Source organism: Temnothorax nylanderi, unplaced genomic scaffold (assembly GCF_030848795.1).
Source record: "Temnothorax nylanderi isolate EJ_2023f unplaced genomic scaffold, tnyl_v1.0 TNYL_tig0093_pilon, whole genome shotgun sequence".
In the NCBI taxonomy this organism is placed as follows: domain Eukaryota; kingdom Metazoa; phylum Arthropoda; class Insecta; order Hymenoptera; family Formicidae; genus Temnothorax; species Temnothorax nylanderi.
In genome coordinates this window covers 448,509-467,949 of record NW_027249155.1, presented here as the reverse complement: position 1 = coordinate 467,949, position 19,441 = coordinate 448,509, and the positions used below count along the sequence as shown (strand labels likewise).

The window sequence follows — 19,441 nt, the reverse complement described above, 5'->3', positions numbered from 1 at the left end:
TGCAATTAGATACGAAAGGAATACGAAAGACGGGACTTTTAATTTTCGAGGCGCATGGCCACGTAGAAAAATCCGCTTGTACGAATGTGGTGGTAAAAGAATCGCCGAGACTTACCATATGTATCGTATAGACTTCATCTTAAGGGCGGTGGAGTTTTCTTTGCACTTGTACGCCAAAACCTGTTTCACGCTGCTAACGTCTACTGATGGAAACCTCGACGTTACGTAAGCTGTAACAAGTGAAGATGTCAACCAAGTTAACGCTTAAAAAGAATGGACTGTGTTGATGCGCGTCCAGAAAAGAGAATGTCTTTTAACGCGTTCTTTGACACACGCTTTCTTGTCACATTGCGCACTTACATATAATGGCTTGAACTTTAGCCTTGTCAAGGGCAGGTTTCACAGGACGTTCGGTGGCCGTGCCGGCACGGCTCCAACGTTGACCGGTGACGGAGCACGTCGCCAGCTCCGTCGGGCTGAACAATATCGCGGCTAATCCACGCGTCAACTTGCGATAGTCACTCCACTTGACGGCCCTTAGTTGTTCCTCGCATACAGCTATACCCTCACCCAAGTGGACCTACAAGAATCATGAGAAGAGCACATTAACATTTGGTAAAACATTACTACCGCGTTATTTACATTTCTAAAAATAAAAAAAATATATATATAAGCAAAGGCATTTAAACTAAGAATAGTTTAAAAAGATCAAGTGCGTGTGTACGTAACGCAATGCAGTTACATTGTTAAATATTAAAGGGTGAGTTTTAAACCTTGAATTAAATAACATTTTGTTACTTTTAATTACCATGTGTGTCGAAATTTATTATTATAACACAAAACAATATTATTTTAACTTCATATACATTAATTAGTTTAATTAAATTAACATTGTTTTAAATTAACGATATATTAAGTAGGAACAACGGCGACCTATAGAAATGGTTGAAAATTACTCAAATTGAGTATAATTTGAATACGATTTAATAGTGCACGTTTATATCAAATTCACGGTACTGACCACACCATCCGACGAAGACTCCTCAAATCCACGGAAGGCGGGCATCGCCGCTGGCGGGGTGGTTCTCATGTCCAAGGGTAGCCAGTCGCTCCTGGAGGGCGAGTTTCTGTGAACGGACGGCGATGGGTGTTTGCCACCTCTGGTTCCGAGCCGCGGCCTACCGCGACGTACTCTTCGCGCTGCAATCATCAATTTCGAAAGGACATGCGTTTAATTTCGTGATTGTCGAGCGATATGTAAACCCCGTGGGGGAAAAAAGGCAGCGCTTCACCTGTTATTACGTGCAGTTTATCTCTGCGACGCACACCAAACTCGACGGTTGCTGTTGTAGAAAAGCAAATAAATAAATAATTTTACGCTTATCTTTTAGGAAGAAATACTCAGAGGCCATTTTTTCGTAGTAATGTGCAGATAAGTAGAAAATAAATATTAAGTGGTTTAATAAAGAATGCAGAATGTCAGTTGATAAAATCTCTCGAGTTAGCCGAATACGCGCATACTGTTCTCCGAGAGGATCTCTTTATTTCTCTGTAAAAAGATAGCAATGTACCTAGCCTCTTAACTTATCAAACTCAGCATAATATTTCAAATTGTACAGCATTTCCAAAAATATAAAAATAACAACTTAATGATTATACGATACTACAATACTACAAAGAGTCACAGGAATGTTTCTGCAGATAAAATAAATTACTTTCACTAAACTGTCGCCGCTATTAAAGCAACACGTTTGTAAGGTATTGTTATTACTAAATATTTTGTCACTGTAACAATCTCTTAAACGATAAATCAACCATTGCGCAGATGAAGAGGGTGCATGAGGAGAGAGGAATTAAAATAAAACACCACGAGCTTTCCATTAGTGATCGAATTTCTGTCCACACTTAGCTTCCTAAAAGAAAGTCTTGCGACAGCTTCATTGTCCGTCTTCGCGATTTTTTTGTATATTGAACTAAAGAGAGAGACACAATTCTCATTAATTTTCTATTAAACATTAATTTCACATCAAGAACGTAGTTATATATTTATATAGTTATATAATGTGCTTGTCTGTCAATAATGCACTAACGATCCATTCTCAGCGTCGAAGGAACTCATCGGCTGACTAGGCCCGTTTAACGTTAACGACTCAAAAACGTCGTCGTAACAGCATCTCCTGGCGGAGACTGCTGTTGTCGGAACGTCCCGACCTGACCAGTCTATCGGCAACAACTGCTACGGTCCACCGACGAAGGAGGAGGAAATGTCGGGGATCAAATTTGGCGGCAACACCAAGGTTTTCCGTTGCAGCGACGTCAGCTCGAGGAGGTCGGGGGCGGTCGCGTGGGCCGATCTGAGATGTCTGCGTAGATTACTGTTGTTGCTGTAGAAGCGGCCGCAGCGCGGACAAGGTCGCGGGGTATCCCAGGTGCAGACCGGCTCCACGGCGCCGGTAACACTCGATATCGTTATCGACGACGGTAGTCCCGCTGCCTCTGTATTGAAACCGGCGGCTGCAACACACCAGCCGACCAATCTAGATTAGTTCCTTCGTCCATCCACGTCCGCCGTCCGCCAAAAATCACCCTCCGCCTCCTCTATTCGTCTTTTTTTTCTCTCTCTCTCTCTTTTTCTTTTCTTTTTTTTCTCTCCTCTCCCTCAACATCTTCTCTCGTTTCTCGCCGATCGCTGCTAAGATCGGGGTCTAGGTCACGGTCTAAGTCCGAATTCCCGATCATCAGACAATTACGATATCGCAATATCTTGAGGTGATGATTGGAACTCGAATCCCTTAAATTGAAGTTTTAGCTTTAGGATACCCTAGAATATTATTTTCTCCGGATATCGGCCGTTGTTGCGTCTTAATGTGGTTGTACTATTTCGAACTTGTCCATTTATGTCAGCGAGTACACCGACAGACATTCTAATATGTTTGCTCGTGTTCAGAAATATGTATGTATGCTGTATGTTTAGAATAAGCATAAAATAATAATAGACGAGAATAATAGTCTATAGAATATAGAATAATAATAATAATAGACCGTGGGGTGGTTTACAATCCATGCACAGCAGCCTAAAAGACTTCATTGTGTTTTCCCCAGTGCAACACAAGTGCCCTAGCGCAGCTGTAGCTCTTCAAAGAAGTCGACAAACTTTGGTCAGGGTATATTGTGCACTTCCAATTAAGTATAGAGATATCATATATATTGTGATGTATGTGTAAAGCAGTGTGTATGGTTGATTCAGTGCAACGTACTTCATCTTCCTTTCTCTCTCTTTTTTGCGCAATCTTGCAAAAATAACGCAATACGTATTCCGTACAAATGTGAATTACTTTATTTAAATGTATCGTTTGACAAAATTTCGGGTACAGAACGAGTCGCTACGACGGGATATTGCGCTAAGCCAGACGGAAAGTCTCGCAATTATTCAACGAGAGCTTATTTTTTTTCGTAGCTGAGAAGGTTCGCGGGATAATTTTCTCTTCCTTTTTCTTTCTCTCGCGATCGAAACACGTACAAAAAACACGAACGTAAGATAGGAACATCGCTATTATGATAGGATTATGCTTAGTATCATATTTTGCGAGAACTGCGAGAGACCCATGCCGATCGAATGACGACGAGGACGGGCCCCGTCGACATTGCGATTGAACAATGAGACTCGCGTGTTGTCTGCGTGTCGCAAAAACGTGGGGGGGCGAGGTGGAAAGCACACTTGATTACAAATCTATGGCTACTTGATGCACCTGTCGCTAGCAAAATTAACGCACGTTGTATACATGTATAGGGTTTATACGTGATGCGACTCGACAGTGCCGCGCGATCCTTCGCAAGCTTTCTTCGAGGTAACCGTTTGTGCATTTTTTTTGTTTTTTTGTTTTTTTTTTAGAATAGACTTTTAGACTAATAAATTTAAATCATCTTCTGTCACGAATAATCGAGCAGCAAATGGGATTGAGACAACTAAGCTGTTCACGCGATTAATACGTACTTTTTCGAAAATAAATATACTCGATTCAAGTATTTTGAAATCATCTTAGTTTAGAAATAAATTAGTTGTTTATCCTATCAATTCACATGCCAGTAAAAAGACAATTGTACGCCGCTCGTAATATAAATTTTCCGATTTACGTCGCACAAGTGATCATCCTTTTTTTGGAGCTACATCTGAAGATGTAGAAATTAACAATGTGAATTGTGTTGGATCGGTACATATATATTGAAATAAGGGTATTTCAGAGAAGGTATGAGACAAACACTATGGGATAATAGGTCTCACCAAAAAAAATTTTTTTTTTTTTAAGGAATCCGTGTCCTCCGACGCGTCCTTGTTCGATCACCTGAATTGGTGTATATCACTCCAATCGACATTAGGAAAGAGATAACTAAAAAGATCATGGGGGCTTTTGATCAAATTAGGAACAATATTGAAATGTTCCAAGCAGTAAGAAATTCAACGCTATACAGATATGGTGAATGTAATCAGGTGTGAGGCAGGCACTTTGAGTATCTCTTGTAATAAAATGTGTAAATAAAATTTAAAAAAATGCAAAAATTAAAGAATGTGTGGACTAGTATTGTCAGACGTCACGCGCAATGCTATCGTGCGAGTTGCACTACTTCACAGGCAATTCGAACAAGAACGCGTCGGAGGACATGGGTTCTTTAACAAAAATTAATTCTTTTGATGAAATCCACCATCCCCTAAAGTTTGTCCCATACCTTCTGAAGCAATTAACGTCAGTAAAGATCAAAATTAAATCACTCTATCATATAAAAAAATGGACGGCAACGAATAATACTTTTCATCTTCCAAATATCACGTTTTGTACTAATCCTTCCGAATATCCACTTAATATTTTTTCTTTACGATCTCGTGATAACATAGTGTTAAAACTTAAAGAATAACGTAAAAACTATAACGAATAACGAAATGGAGGTAGCCTCTGTACAACTTTACCATTCGTTCAGTAATCACAACAGTCACAAAAATCTTCCCTCGTTGCGCTCCGCAACGATTGCGAAAAAAAAAAAATAAATAAATCGCGTTTGCAGCACATATCCATGCACAAAGGTTCAAGTCTTGCTCCAGATAATCTCCGATAAATTAAGTGCAGCGTATGTGCAGTAAATTGCAAGCGTATGCAAGCTGAACGATGCTTAAGCTACTTGTAGTGTTGGGCCTCGGATACATGCGCACGAATGCAGTTTTTTGTTTAGTTACACGTAACACTATTTCTAAGCACTTCTAACGAAATCGTATCTGACGTGTAAAATAAAAGAAATATGAGTAAGATTTATCATAGAAAAATATAGAAAATAGAGATTATATCTGAAGGTTATTTTGTTATCACATTTATGCGTAATTAGTAAAAATTGATCAAAATTATTTATCATGTTATTGGAAGTAAAAATCACGTATTGTCTAATATATTCTGTCAGTTTCTTTTACGATCGTAAAGCTTCAAATTTGTAAAAAAAATATGTAAATTGTCTAATAATAAAAACAGATTCAAATTCATAATGTCTGCACATGTATCCAAATACTGTCAAACCACTTTGCGCCCATCACCGACTGCTCAGTTAAATATAACGCAGTGTCGCATAGTATACAATAAATAAATTATCGTGGCGTATCAAATCTTTATGGAGAAAATATTTAGCGGGAACGTTAGCCGAAAGTAAAATATACATCTCTCGGTAAATGTCGCATTATGAATTCGAGTTCTTTTTTTTGATGCAGAGCTCATTCTGTCCAGATAATTGCTTGTTGAAAACAAGAAGAAGGTCTATATCTTAAAGCGTAAATCGGAGAATTTGCACTTTCTTCCGCCAACTTCCATTGCGTTTACATTAAGCCAATAATAAGTCACTTTCGTAGAACCCATACGGTCAGCCTAAAAAGAGCACTTCATCGATTTTTTCTTTATTCTATCAGTTTTGTCGCTACAAAATTGCTACACCTAACGAATGTCTCGATAGGAACCAGCAAAAGCATGTTTATTCTCAACTGTTAAATTTTTATCCTACTTAAATAAGTACACGGAGAGAATTTTCTCTTAGAATTTACCCTGAAATGGTAGTTGTGGGACAACATGTACTACGAAGAATTTTATGCGAGCTATTCTGATTAATATCTACCATAATAAAAAATATTAATATCTATTACATTAAAATGTAAAATATGTTTGATTAATTTTACTAAAATATATCTAGGAAAATTTCAATAATTTTTCAAGAACTACCAATCTGTTTGGTAATTTTTATCACGTTGTTTGTAAAATATGTCTTTTGTATATTTCAAAAATTCCTTGGTTGCCAAGTTGTCCCAAGTTTGTAGTGAATTTAACGGTAAAAAAATATAACAAAAAATTCTCTCCTAAATCGAACTGCAATAAAAAGAATATCTACCTAGATATCTAAAGAAAGAAATACCTAATGAGCAAAATGTCATTTCAATATTATTTCATTTAAGATTCGTGTGAATTATTAAATACTGAAAATCGAGGAATCTTATCCCATTAGATTTCAAAAAGCTAAAGCAAACAGGAAAAATTTACTCTTCTATAAATCTTGCATATGATCTTGGAGTTTCTATCGAGAACTTCGGTAGATCGTTTTTCGCATACGCGAATATAAATTTTTTTTCTTTCACGCGTGGCAAAGAGGAAGCCGATACGAATTTTCTCATCAATTATCTGTTCAGAAATTCCGCCAAGTACCAGTATTTCTACTGTACTTCACTTCTTCTTTCCTCTCTTTCATCTTTCTTATACGCCTTAATTCAGTACATACCGCGCACTCACACTCGCACTCATCGAAAATCAGTCGTATGTATACTTTTGCAATGCGATTGCCATTATATAATTATACGTGGGATAGCACAAAACGCTATTGACCTACCCGTTTACTTAGAGAATAACTTACTTCGGATACGCCATGATTCGAATAAATATCATACTTAAATATTTGCGTGTGACTACTTTAGAAGCGAAATATTCCTCGATACGGTCATATTGGAAAAATTGCCGCTATTTACATCGAAAATTTCGCACTTTTGCCTCTCGAGCGTACTAAAATCTAACTCTATCTCTTAAGCTTATATATTTTTGAAAAAGTACACTCGTTAAGGATCGACATGATCGAGAACAGAATTTAGATAAAAAATTATGTAGACTATATTGCGTTAAAAAATGTGGTTTCTCATTCGAACGAAGACATCACCATGTATTTTTTTTTTTGTATCTGTGTTTGTAATATTACCACAATTTTAGTCGAGTTTTAAATCTTTTTTTCTCAATAGGTCAATAGCCTTATTTTAAAAATAATGTTGTTACACTATCACGTTCATGTATAAAATTCTATCTAAGAATTTATATCAATCTCATATATTAATATAAAAGATTATTTTCAGATAATACGACTTTTTTAGTCATAAAATAATAATAATGATAACGAGATGATAATTAAAAGTATTAAGTACCACATATTCTTTGCACACTGGGCTTGTTTTCTTAAACTATAATATATATATATTAATTAAAAATATATCTAGAAAATATATTAGAAACATATTAAAAACAAACACGCAATCTTAAAAACAACAGTCGATTAAAAATATTTTCGAAAACAAAACTTTCCAAAAAAAATGTTTTCTCAAAGTATTTTAATAATATCGATCTCTTCCAATTTAGATACATTAATTCTAAAATATTAATACTGACAATAACACCAATTCCAAATACAAATTTCACCGAATGCATAAAAATGTCTTTGATGACTAGAATTAAATTTTTCATTTTAAATTAATGAATAAATAAAGATGTATATCAAATTGCAGTTGCGAAATACGTTTCACAATACCACGAGCAAAGAGATAGAAAGATGTCCATCGTTTAAAAGAGAAACCTTCTACCACCTTCCGTCAAAGTAATATTCCTTACAGCTACATCTATATTAGTAACAGCTAGCGATCGAATACACGAGTTACCTTTTTTTTGTGACGCGCATACAAATTACATAATAATTTACATATATACAACACATAATTAAATGCGCTAAAATATAATGGTTTTTTATGATCGAGAAAAGCGACGTACGCCGTAACGTGCGACGCAGGAAACAGATATACATTTGTTTTCGAACATAAATCATCCTCGAGATAATACACATACGTCCAAAGTTGTGGATTAACGACAATAATAATAGTAATCGTAGTAGGACAGTAGTAATAGTAGTAGTAATAGTAATAGTAGTAGTAGTAATAGTAGTAGTCGTGGTGGTATTGATATTGGTAATAATAGCGGTAGTAGTTATCGTAATAGCAATAATAGTCGTAACAACGCATGATACAAATGCTAAATCGCAGTAGGATAAAGTTAAAACTTATTATCGCAGACAAAAGATACTTTTTTTTTTCAGTGAGCTTGCTGTACCTACTCATCGAGTTCTTTTGGAAAAATGGCAAGTACTGTTTCGTATTTCATCACTAAGAGATACTTTTCACGACACGGTGTGTGTCGTCCAATACCCCTTTTCATTTAATATACGGTAAATTGCATTGTTAGACCCAAAAAATACTATGCAAAGTTCTTTGCGAGTTTTCTTCTATTAGCTGTAAGTGTGCTCGTTCAATCGATAATATCATCGTTTTATTTCTTTTTTGCTTTCTCCCTTTCTTTCTTTCTTTTTTTTTTACTTTTCTTGTTTTCTCTGTTCTCTGCTGTCTCCGTGCTGCGGAATGTTTGCACACCATTTGAATTCGTAATATAATCGCAATTATAACAGTGAGTGTTCGAAATTGTATTGTGATATTAGCTAGGTAACCGGTTTTTAATGCCCAGCGAAGTCCGGCCTGTCAAATGATGCTTACTATTATGTGACATTCTGTAACACATCACTCTGATATACACAGTATATGGATCTCAGGCAAAGGATCGAGTAGATACCAAAATAATTGAAAGCAAATATCAAAAGTAGCTCAATAACATAATTCTCTCATAAATAATACTCTTACAAATAATATCAATCGTAGATTACTTACTGCTAATACAAAAAAAGCGAGCTAGTAGTAGAACCAGAAATGTGTGTGATACTTTATCAAGTTAACGAAAAATATCTGTCTTCCTCTCTTGTTCTACAAGATATTGCATTATAAATTAATAACTGGATTTCCATCTATATAATTATATATATATTACATATAACAAAATAATATTATATCTTATACATAATATATAAATAATTAAATATAATATACATTATTATATATATATATATATATATATATATATATATAATTATAATATATATTATACATATGGTATTGTAATGAAAATATTACAAGAAATATATTTAGTATCGATAAGAAGTGGAATGAAATCCGTGTATGATCCAAAGCCTGAGAGTTGATGAATGTAACACTGCTTGGCAAATGTATAACAATATTATAATATGATATGCAACATTTATAATCTAATCTTATTTCGGTACTAATTGTCAGTTGTGCTGGGCATCCATTCATATCGTAAACAAAAATCTTGAATGTATATTCGTAGTACGTTTAACTTGTAAAAAAACATTGCAATCACTTACCAATGTAATAACAGATAATAAAAACCGTTTATATAATATCGGCAATCTGTGTTAGTTGCAGTCGTTGCAACGTCCCAGTACTATTGTAAGTTGTTGTATGTAAATATATTATTAATAATATATAGCTGCATCTGTTTAGTAATTTGATTGTATGTGAGGTAAGGAGCCTGTCATATGAACGGTACGACTTAAAAAGTTACGATTCTAGGGAACATACTCTGTGCCCCATTTCCTAGAATCGCTATTATAAATCGTACTTATGGAACTATTGTCATCTGTAAAATATAATATAAAAGATCCTGAGTTGTACTGTGTGGTACTATGGCTATGGAATTGTGTGGCAGATATCTGTGCTGGTTTACTTTTATATAGAAAGCTGAAATTGTGTGAATATTCTGTAAAAGATTACAGAAGCAAGTTGCATGTAGAAAGAGGCAGAATCTGACGATTATCAGAATCATCGGAAACAAAAATATTAAATTTAAAATATATATTAAGACTACAACAGATGCATATTAATGCCAAAAACTTTTGAAAAAAAATCTTATTAAAAATATATTATTTAAAAAACACAATTTTCCTTCCTGTAAAGGATATGCAGTGTCTCTATTACAAAGTTATATGTATGTATTTGACACGAAATGCTTCTTGATACATAAATACTGTTTTAACATTAAAAATATTTTTCAAAAAATTGTTTCCCGATAAGGATTAAAGTAAATTAAAAGCTAAATACAAACTCAAAAATATAACTTGCATATACATTATGTAAATATTGTGAGAGTATTATAATCTATGAATCTCTACAGGAATAAAGAAAGAAATATAAGCATCCTTATGCTACTTCCATAAATATAGGTACATACCATTGAGGTAGAAGTACTTAAAAAGCAAGCCTTCCACACTTAGAAACAAGAAACCAGCAGAGACATTGCCTTCTTATTATATATTGTTAAATTCAATCTGCTGCATTATTGCGATCACGGTTTGTTGATAACTGTTAATAATAAATATTATTACTCTGTTGAGCTGTCAATTGGCTGTATATTGCAATGTATGCATGTGAAAAATATATCATGTACGAGCTATGTCATTGCACATTGCGTTGCAATAATAAAGTAAATATAATCCTCTGTAAGAATATAATATTGTAGTAAATATCTGTAGTCTGTATAACACTGTATAGCATTAAATAAAACAACAAGTATCCGGCTGCAGAATTATCAGTACGAGGTGGGATGGCTGCTCCACCATCGGCATTTTAGTCGTTCTCTCCCTCATCAGCGTTCATCTTTACGATGAATAGGCACGGGACTTTTATATGTAAACTAGTCTCCCAAACCTATATACACTGTCGACCTTCGTATGAATGATCATTCGAATGATCTATGTAGGCGTCTTATTACGGACGAAAACAATCAAGTACGCGACCGATCAATCGGATTTGACATCTTGTCCTCCACTCGTGTTCGTGCGACAAGAATTGCATAAGCATTTCAAAAGATTAAAAATTATAAGTTATACACCTGCGCACTTTGAGGGGAGGCGCAGGACCTGATTATTAAATACGGAATCAGCCTTGTGTCGTAACGTTATATCTACCTACTTGTCGGTCAACTACGAAGATACGTTTCCTATTGAATCACAAGTTCACTAAACAATAAAGATAAACTCGATTCGTTACTATATCACAAAATGATACTGGGCGCGATAGAATAAAAAATAAATAAATCCTGTACACACATTAGTGATACGTAGCATCGAATTGCAACATCCCACTAGCAAAATGCTTTGAATCACCAATCTGCGCTACCTCTACCGGATAAGCATTATCGCCAGCTTGTGCCTGATACGATCTGAGCTTTGGTTCCGTGGTGGTGTTGTTGCCACCACCGCTAGCCCCACCTTCCTCGGTAGTAGCCCGGGCAGGTGGGGCAGGAGCCGCTAAAAGCACCTTATTATCCACCTGAGTCTGAGCTTGAATCTGAGCTTGTGTTTGAGCCTGAACTTGTGTTTGGGTCTGAGCTTGAGCTCCTCCCTGAACCTGCGTTTGCGTTTGTCCCTGTCCCTGTCCCTGTCCCTGGACCTGAACCTTAACTTGATGTTGGTAGATCTCTTCCTGACGTTGCCTGTCTGCCACACTGAGTTCGTGGAAACTGACCAGGTGACGCTTCAGGTACAGCTTGGTCTTGAATGGCTTGTTACATAGAGGGCAAGTGACACTCTGAGGGTTGTGGATGAGGCGCATGTGCTGCCGCAGGTTGGACAAGTTACTGTACATGCGGTTGCACACAGGACAGGGGCGTGGGTCCAGCGAGTGCAGTTTACGCAGGTCAGCTGCAACACACACACAACTTGCTCTAACCGGTAGCAGCCCACAGCATTGCACGTTACCACAGCATAGCACCACGCCTTGTCACACCACGTATAATATCAGAATGATACCACCCACCACAGGACAGCAACAACCAGCAAACAACCCTATTTAGCGCTACCCAATTTTTGCTGCCTGCACGGTACAGTACAAAAAGGATCCCCCCGCAAGAGTATCACTTGCAAGGATGCGATGAGTCAAATATGTTTGGCAGACAAAACAATGGTAATGCAGTAAGAAAAAACATATAGTTTGAAAACAATGGTAAGCATGAATCGATGAATAATGAGAACCAGTAAATTAGTGAAAGTCTTGTTTTTGCATGTTCCCTGCACATCTTTAATTTCTTTTCTATTACGTATAGAAACATAGTACTTCTAAACAGAAGATTAGATATATTGTTACAGACATGTAGACACAGATTCGTCATTCATTTTGATATGTGGTAGCATAATGACTTTTGTTATCAGTTATAAATTACTTGATAAATAAATGTAGATTTTGATTGTAACAAATTAATTGTAATAAAAAAAGGAGATAGCAGTCCAAAATTACTTTATACAAGTTCAGAATAAATGCATCAATAAGCTGTTCAACACTATAGGGTGGTCACAGATACAATTAAGCCCGTATCAGACTACGGATTGGGATTGAGATTGGATTGAAATTTGATTCAATCAGAATAAAGAAAACTGATATCAGGTGAGTGAAAGTTTAGTGAACTTTGCTCTGATTGATCAAATTTCAATCCAATCTCAATCCCAATTCGTAGTCTGATACGGGCTTTACAGATAAAATCCCACGTATTGCACTTTTATTTGTTTATTCATCAACGATTAGACTTTAATGCAATTATAATGTGCATGAAAAATGTATAACACTAATCATATCATTTTATCATATTACATTGATTTGATCTAAAGCAATATGTACAAGCCAATTTAAGAACTTGTCACATGTAAATATAGCATTTATAATTAGTAAACGAGAAAGCAAATGATTATAAGATAGTCTTTGTTGACAATATTATCTGAGCGTTAACTTTTTAATAAGCAATTATTCTTTCTATATTAAACATTTTACCAGGGCAACTTAGTGTATGTATATATGTATACGCATTAATATACATGTGAAGCAGGAAAACAAAAAATTATAAAGCATAATGGGATGGGGTTGTTTTTGAATATGTACACGCAGGACTTAATTGTTAATGATTTAAGTTTCCGGGCTATTTCGGTAACGTTCATACAACACAGCTGCTTAACTGCAAACTGCACTCTGTGGACTCAGGCCTGTTACAGCCTCCGAGTGTCAAATGTCTCCTACCACCTACCAAGACCTACCGAGCTACACACGAGCTTACCATTTCAAACCATCAAGATTCCTTTCTGCTTCCTTGTTTCTACTCACATTTGACATTTGTGATGTAATGGCTAGGTTGTTGCTGTTTGTAATGGTGCTCGCACTACCAAAAAATAATAAATTTTGACTCACCTTGCTGTTCTTGATTTAATTCCGTACTCCCGTGTGATGGACCTGGCATTCCTCCTTCTACATTCTGGTTTCCTAAAATAGAAACAATAATATGAATTTTAGCGATTTGATATTTTCAACAAAGAACCATGAAAAAAAGATTAAAATATATATCTGGAAAATTCAGTTATCCAGACAATTTTACAAAACAAAATGTCTCCTTTTAATTTTCAATAAAATATCTCGTAAACTAATTACCTTGATAAGATGGTGGATAAGACGGTAACACTTCCATACCACTATCCAAGCTGAGAAATCCACTGGGCAATGTATTAGCTTCCTGTTTAGGTGAGCAATCGTCATCACTGCCATATTCAGGTAATTCTATTTTTGGCTAAAAGCACAAAATACAAGTTAATAATAGATATTGCGAAAATCTGTGTATGTACGAAAGATGTATCAAAAATATGCAAATGTACAGGATAAAATACCTCAACAATATCGAGATCTTTATAACAATCGAGCTGAACTTGAGGCTCGATAAGTGGGCGCGAACGTGGTGCAATGGTAGCACAAGGCGGCACAGAGGGTGTTGGACTAGAAACTGGAGGTGAATCACTTCTTTTACACAGCCTTTTCAGTGGTGGAGGGCTCGAAGGTGGTGGCGTTTTACTGCGTTCATCGAGTTCATCGTCAAAGCTTGGCGAGATCAGACCACGGCCATTTGATGTGTGGATGTTATTTGTCTTCAAATGCTACAAATTATTAAAAATTGTAATTGCATTCTAACACAAGTGCCACCAGTATGCGCAAACTTATGCCAAGCGCACCTTTTCGTTGTTGTGCTGATTACTTTGGGAGTCGGTGAGGCCACGAATTTGAAGAGATTCTGCAGTACGTAGAAATGTAGGTAACTCCGCCTGCGAGATATTTACCTCTCCAGCGTACATAAATTCCAATAGTGATTGTAGATGTTCAAACTCAACATCCCGCATAAAAATTATTGGATGCTTGCAAGGATTTGTCTGCAAAATAAATCCCATGGAATTATTAATTATATGCTACAATAGTCTTATATGTATGTTATTATAAAGTATTTATTTTTAAAAAGTGAAAAAATTACCAAAATGAAAAACAAGTTATGAATAGAGTTTATATAATTTTTTTTCAATAGATATATATATCTGGTACATATTATTACATAATGTTCATCTTGATCAGATTAGCTATACTCCACAATATTTTTCATAAGTAACTATAAAATAAAAAGAAATCTCAGGGAGACGCTAGTATTATCGTACTAATAATTGAATTTTGCATATTTTATTTTCCATATTTAATTCTAAATTATTATCTATGTATTATCATATCAGGAGGAAGCGAATATCTTTAAAGTCCTCTATCTCTATTATCTCTTTCCTTACAATTTCAGTCTAATATTGTAATGTCACGTCATTTGGGTAATTGCATTCATCATATTTCTTTTCTGGAAAAAAAAATACAAGAGGTAAGAGAGCAGATTACGGTTGCATAATTTCGGCTCTAAAAGCTCCGAGAATGCTGTTTATTGAACAAACGTATGTAACGGAGCCCATCGGTCGTTTATCGACTCCCCTGCCTCGCCGGCGCGTTAATTGCCGGGCAACAATTATAAATTTTGTTCGACGCGGTCGCGAAAGACCAGGGCAATCGGGGGGGAGGGAGGGGAGGAGGAAGAGGGGAAAGGGGGGCGCGGGCGGAGGGCGAAAAGTAGATGCTCGTCGTGACGTAACTGTCTGCACGAGTACGCCTCGCCTTCGAAATGAGCCCGAGACTCGACGAAAAAGAAGAAACGCGTTAAGAGAGAGGCCGTCGCGTAAATAGGTGTTGTGTAATTTTGGAATTATTCATCGCAAGATGAGACGAGGGAAATGCATGTTACGTGCGCATACCCACGCACACGCGCGCGCGGAACGCATACACACGAGCGCGCGCCCCAGAGGAGGGGCACGACGGTGAGCGGGAGGTGGGGAGAGGGGCAAAGAGACGCCGGGCGTGAGCGAGGGAGGGGCGAAACGAGGGGCACGAGGAGAGGCGGGGGGGAGGAGGGCGGACGGCGGACGGTCGCCGCCGGAGGACGAAAGGGGGAGGAAGGATGACGGGGTGAGCAGGGGAGGAGGAGGGGCGGGGGCTGGGGATACGTCTAAGGTGGGGAGCGGGAAGAAAATGGTTTTCTAACCTTGAACAACTCCTTGAAGTAAGGGCTGCACGCGGAAAGGACGACCTTGTGCGCCTGGAGTCGCCTGCCGTCGCACGCGAAGGTAACGTCGACGAAGTCCTCGTCATCTCGCAGCGCCTCGAACTGGCTCGTGATGTTCGCCTGAAAGTTATTCCACCGCAAGCAAAACTGCTGCTGGCTATCCGTCATTCTCTTCACACACTCGACTCCCCTTCAACAACACCTATGATCACACATGTGGGGGCTAACTTAGAATACCATACGCCCGTGGGAAAAACTTAACTCTCTCATTACTGTAAAAATGTAAAATGTAAAAAGTGAATCGATGACTGAAGAGGAAACGTACGATATAAATAATGACAATCGATATCCAGGTTGCCAGCCGACGGGCAGAAAAATTCTCTAGGCGGGGCGAACGGCGGTCGCGCCTCGCGAAAAGCGCGAGTGAACGGCGCGACTCGAGACTCGACGAGACCCCTTCGTCGAGACTCGCGAGCGTCATTCGTTCTCGCCTTCTCGCAATCAAATCGCGCACCGCTCAGGCACTTTGTGAAACGTTGTCTCGTACATATATTTTGACGTAAAATCTTCATTTTATCAAATTTGACAAATTTTAATAAATTCAAATAAATATTCCTTATCAATTTAAACAATACTGTAACATTCTTGCGTCATTTATGTCGCGAAGAGTGCAAAAAATTACAAGTGTTACCGAACATAAAACGTGATTTATCTATAAAATATTGCATCTAAAATGATTCTTAGATCCTCTAATCGTTAAGTGACTAATTCACGCGAGCGACAAACTATTTTTTAAGATTAATTATTTCTGAATGCGCCGTATATCTTTGATTGGAAAAAACGTGGAATGAAATTCAAGTGACATGATCCCGGTGAGAAAGATTTCGAAGTTGTTTACAGAAAAAAAATTATTTCTAAATTTATACTTTTATACATAAGAATGGAACTTTGCAGAAAGCGATGCACTTTTTTTCATTACGCGTCGAAAGCTGAATTTACACGGAAAATCGCATGGACGTCAATGCCCAGTTCAAATTCACGAGCGGCAAGCTACGTCATACTCGGGAACGAATTGTTCCTAGACGTCGTAGCTAGACGTTCGGGCCGTACGGCGCATGCGCGGTCGACGGCGCGCGCTCTCGCGCCGGCTGTCGAAACTGACGACGGAGACGAAACGGGTATCGAATTTTCGGAAATAATAAGCTACGTGCAACACAATGCTGCTTCGATCCCGTTGCGAGTACACACGTGCATGCGTGTTGCGTAATTACAAATACCCGCTCGTAGGTATGCGTACGACGGGGAAATATGGCCGCCATGTTGCGGAAACAACAGCTCGTTTATCGGATATGATTGATGCAACGTGAGCAGCATGTATCGGCGAGATATTTAATTGGGGACACAATAATCGGGAGATGAGAGAAAGAAAAGCGCATCGATTGCTTAAAGGAAGAATGGTGTTTGTCTCTTACACTAACAAGAATGTGTATGACGTATATATACACATCATGAAAAAAAAATTAATTTAGAATGAGCATCAGCCAACATTTAAAGTATTTCGCGAAAGTATCAAGTAGAAAGTAAAATAATTTCCAAACAAATTATCATTAAACGCTAGATATTTGATCGAATAATTAAAATTACGTTAAAAAATGATACAAATCATAAATAATCAGCACATTGATTATGCGAAATTTATTTTTCTGTTTAATACGAAATATACGACTATGTGCGTTTATTCAAATATGAACAGTAAATGAAGTGTAATATCCTATAAAGTATCACTTTTTGATGTAGAACAAGATTGCGAAATCCAAAATAAAGTATGAAACCTCGAGTTGTCGTACAATGTAAAATTTTGTAAACAACCGAGTTGACCAACTTTAACAATTTTAAGTAATTTAATCAGTATTCTCAAGATACTCTATTACTTATAAATACAGGAATTCTAAAAAAAAGATTCTAACGAAAATTTTGCTCCAAAACATAATAAGGGTCGGTCTAACTCAAGTGTGTTGACTGCTCGATGTGAATTAAGTTCGTCGAAAGGGAACCGCAAGTGCGATTACCGTGAAAGTTAATGTTCAACGCGAAGAAGAATAAATGAAGCGCGTTCATTATGTTTTCACTTTTGAAATGAGGCACTTCTAGATCAAATGTATATTATATTTAGAAATTTGTGATTGCAAAATTTAAGACTATTTTTCCATCGGTTGATCTTAATAATGTTGTGTAATATTATTATTTATTTTTCTAATCTTACTTTTCGCACTCTCGTACTTCCGTTACATCAGACAAAGTCATAGAGACAGCGTACTTTGAGTCACATCGGAGACTTACATAGAGACTTTATCAGATAGAGTGTGCATTTATATACGACAGCTGACGATAGTGACGATACACATTGAAGGACAGAGATATGCGTGGTTGATGCTTTCTCTCTCTCTCTCTCTCTCTCTCTCTCTCTCTCTCTCTCTCTCTCTCTCTCTCTTTCTCTCTCCATCACTCAATATACTGAGTGAAGACCAGTGAAGACGATGCAGAGGAAACATGAAGGTGAGAGTGATAGCGTGAATGAGGATGAGAGTAAAAGAGTGACTGAATGAATGAGTGATTGAGTTAGTGAGAGAGTGTGAGAAAGAAAGAGAGAATGCCCATTTAAAGGCAACTGCTTCTCCTTTTTTTCTCCTACTCCTGTTCAACAATCGGATAAGGAAAAAGCATCTGATTCACTATCGTTTTCTCTTACTAATGCTGTCTACACGCCTCCAACGGAAACGAAGCCTATACAGGGTGTCTAATAATAAGTGCACTACCCGGGTAAGTAGAAAAATCCTAGGGCTCGATTCTTAAATTCATTCGCACACACAAGAGAAACGTATACGAAAATTCTGCTCCTACAGAAAAGTTTGCAAGTTGATTGGTTAAAAGCTATACGACAGCCAATCGACTTGCAACTTTTCTGTGAGAACAACATTTGCGCATATCGCAAAATTATACCGGACTTTTCTATTCCAGTTTGACCCGCTCTATCTATACCTACGGCGAGTGTTACACGGTTATTATCAGACACCCTGTATAAACCTACGATCACGATGTATAGGGTATCAAGGTACGACGCGTTCGCGTTGTAAAGCGCCTAACTTGAGACAGACACAGGAGGCGATAAACGGCGCTCGGTTGTGTGCGCATCCCGCGAGGCGCTCGCGGATCTCGTAGGAGTCGTAGGCCGCACGATTTTGCATCCTATATTTAACGTGGTGCTTTCGACTCCGGTCTGCCGTGACGCGGCCACGGCTTGGCGCCTCTCGGCTCTCGGTGCTCGGGCTCGTTCGTTCGCGCGCGTCCCTCAACCCGTTCGTCTCGTGACTCTCGCTGGGTCCGAGTGGTCCGACGCGAACGCGTGAACTCGTCGAGCGGCGAGTGCGGGTGCCCGCGGTCCCGGTGCTTCACGCCTCACGGGGAAATGTCAGTGACGTGAACGTTTCACGCGAATCACGCGGGTAGCGTCGACGCCTCGGTATCTCCCCTGCGTTTTTTCCTCGAGCAAGAATGTGCGCCAGACATCGACGCACGGTAAGCGATCGAATCCGTCCGTCCTGGCGACGTGACGCCGTCCTTTAACCTAATTTCATCCGCGAGCTCTCGCCTGGCCTGAGGTTATCGCGAGAATGTTCAATCGATACATTAAAGGAGCACGGCCACCGCCGAGCTCGTTCACGCGAAAACGTCCCGCTTCGTCATCCGCGCATCCGCGA

The 19,441-nt window shown here is 37.9% G+C and overlaps 1 protein-coding gene across 5 annotated transcripts in view; it reads right to left on the bottom strand.

Moving 5' to 3' along the window:
- LOC139775114 (uncharacterized) overlaps window positions 1-19,441 on the bottom strand; it is a 29,433-nt gene that overhangs the window by 8,387 nt on the left and 1,605 nt on the right. For 2 of the 5 annotated variants that reach the window (XM_071710877.1, XM_071710878.1), the window contains exons 1-8: window positions 15,663-16,002; window positions 14,275-14,469; window positions 13,936-14,199; window positions 13,703-13,838; window positions 13,466-13,537; window positions 1,022-1,200; window positions 361-580; window positions 116-230 (exon numbers count right to left, since the gene is read on the bottom strand). In XM_071710877.1, coding sequence (XP_071566978.1) covers window positions 116-230; window positions 361-580; window positions 1,022-1,200; window positions 13,466-13,537; window positions 13,703-13,838; window positions 13,936-14,199; window positions 14,275-14,469; window positions 15,663-15,851 — 1,370 coding nt within the window. In that variant the 5' untranslated portion in view covers window positions 15,852-16,002. The other 3 variants (XM_071710876.1, XM_071710875.1, XM_071710874.1) reach the window with 3 other exon arrangements.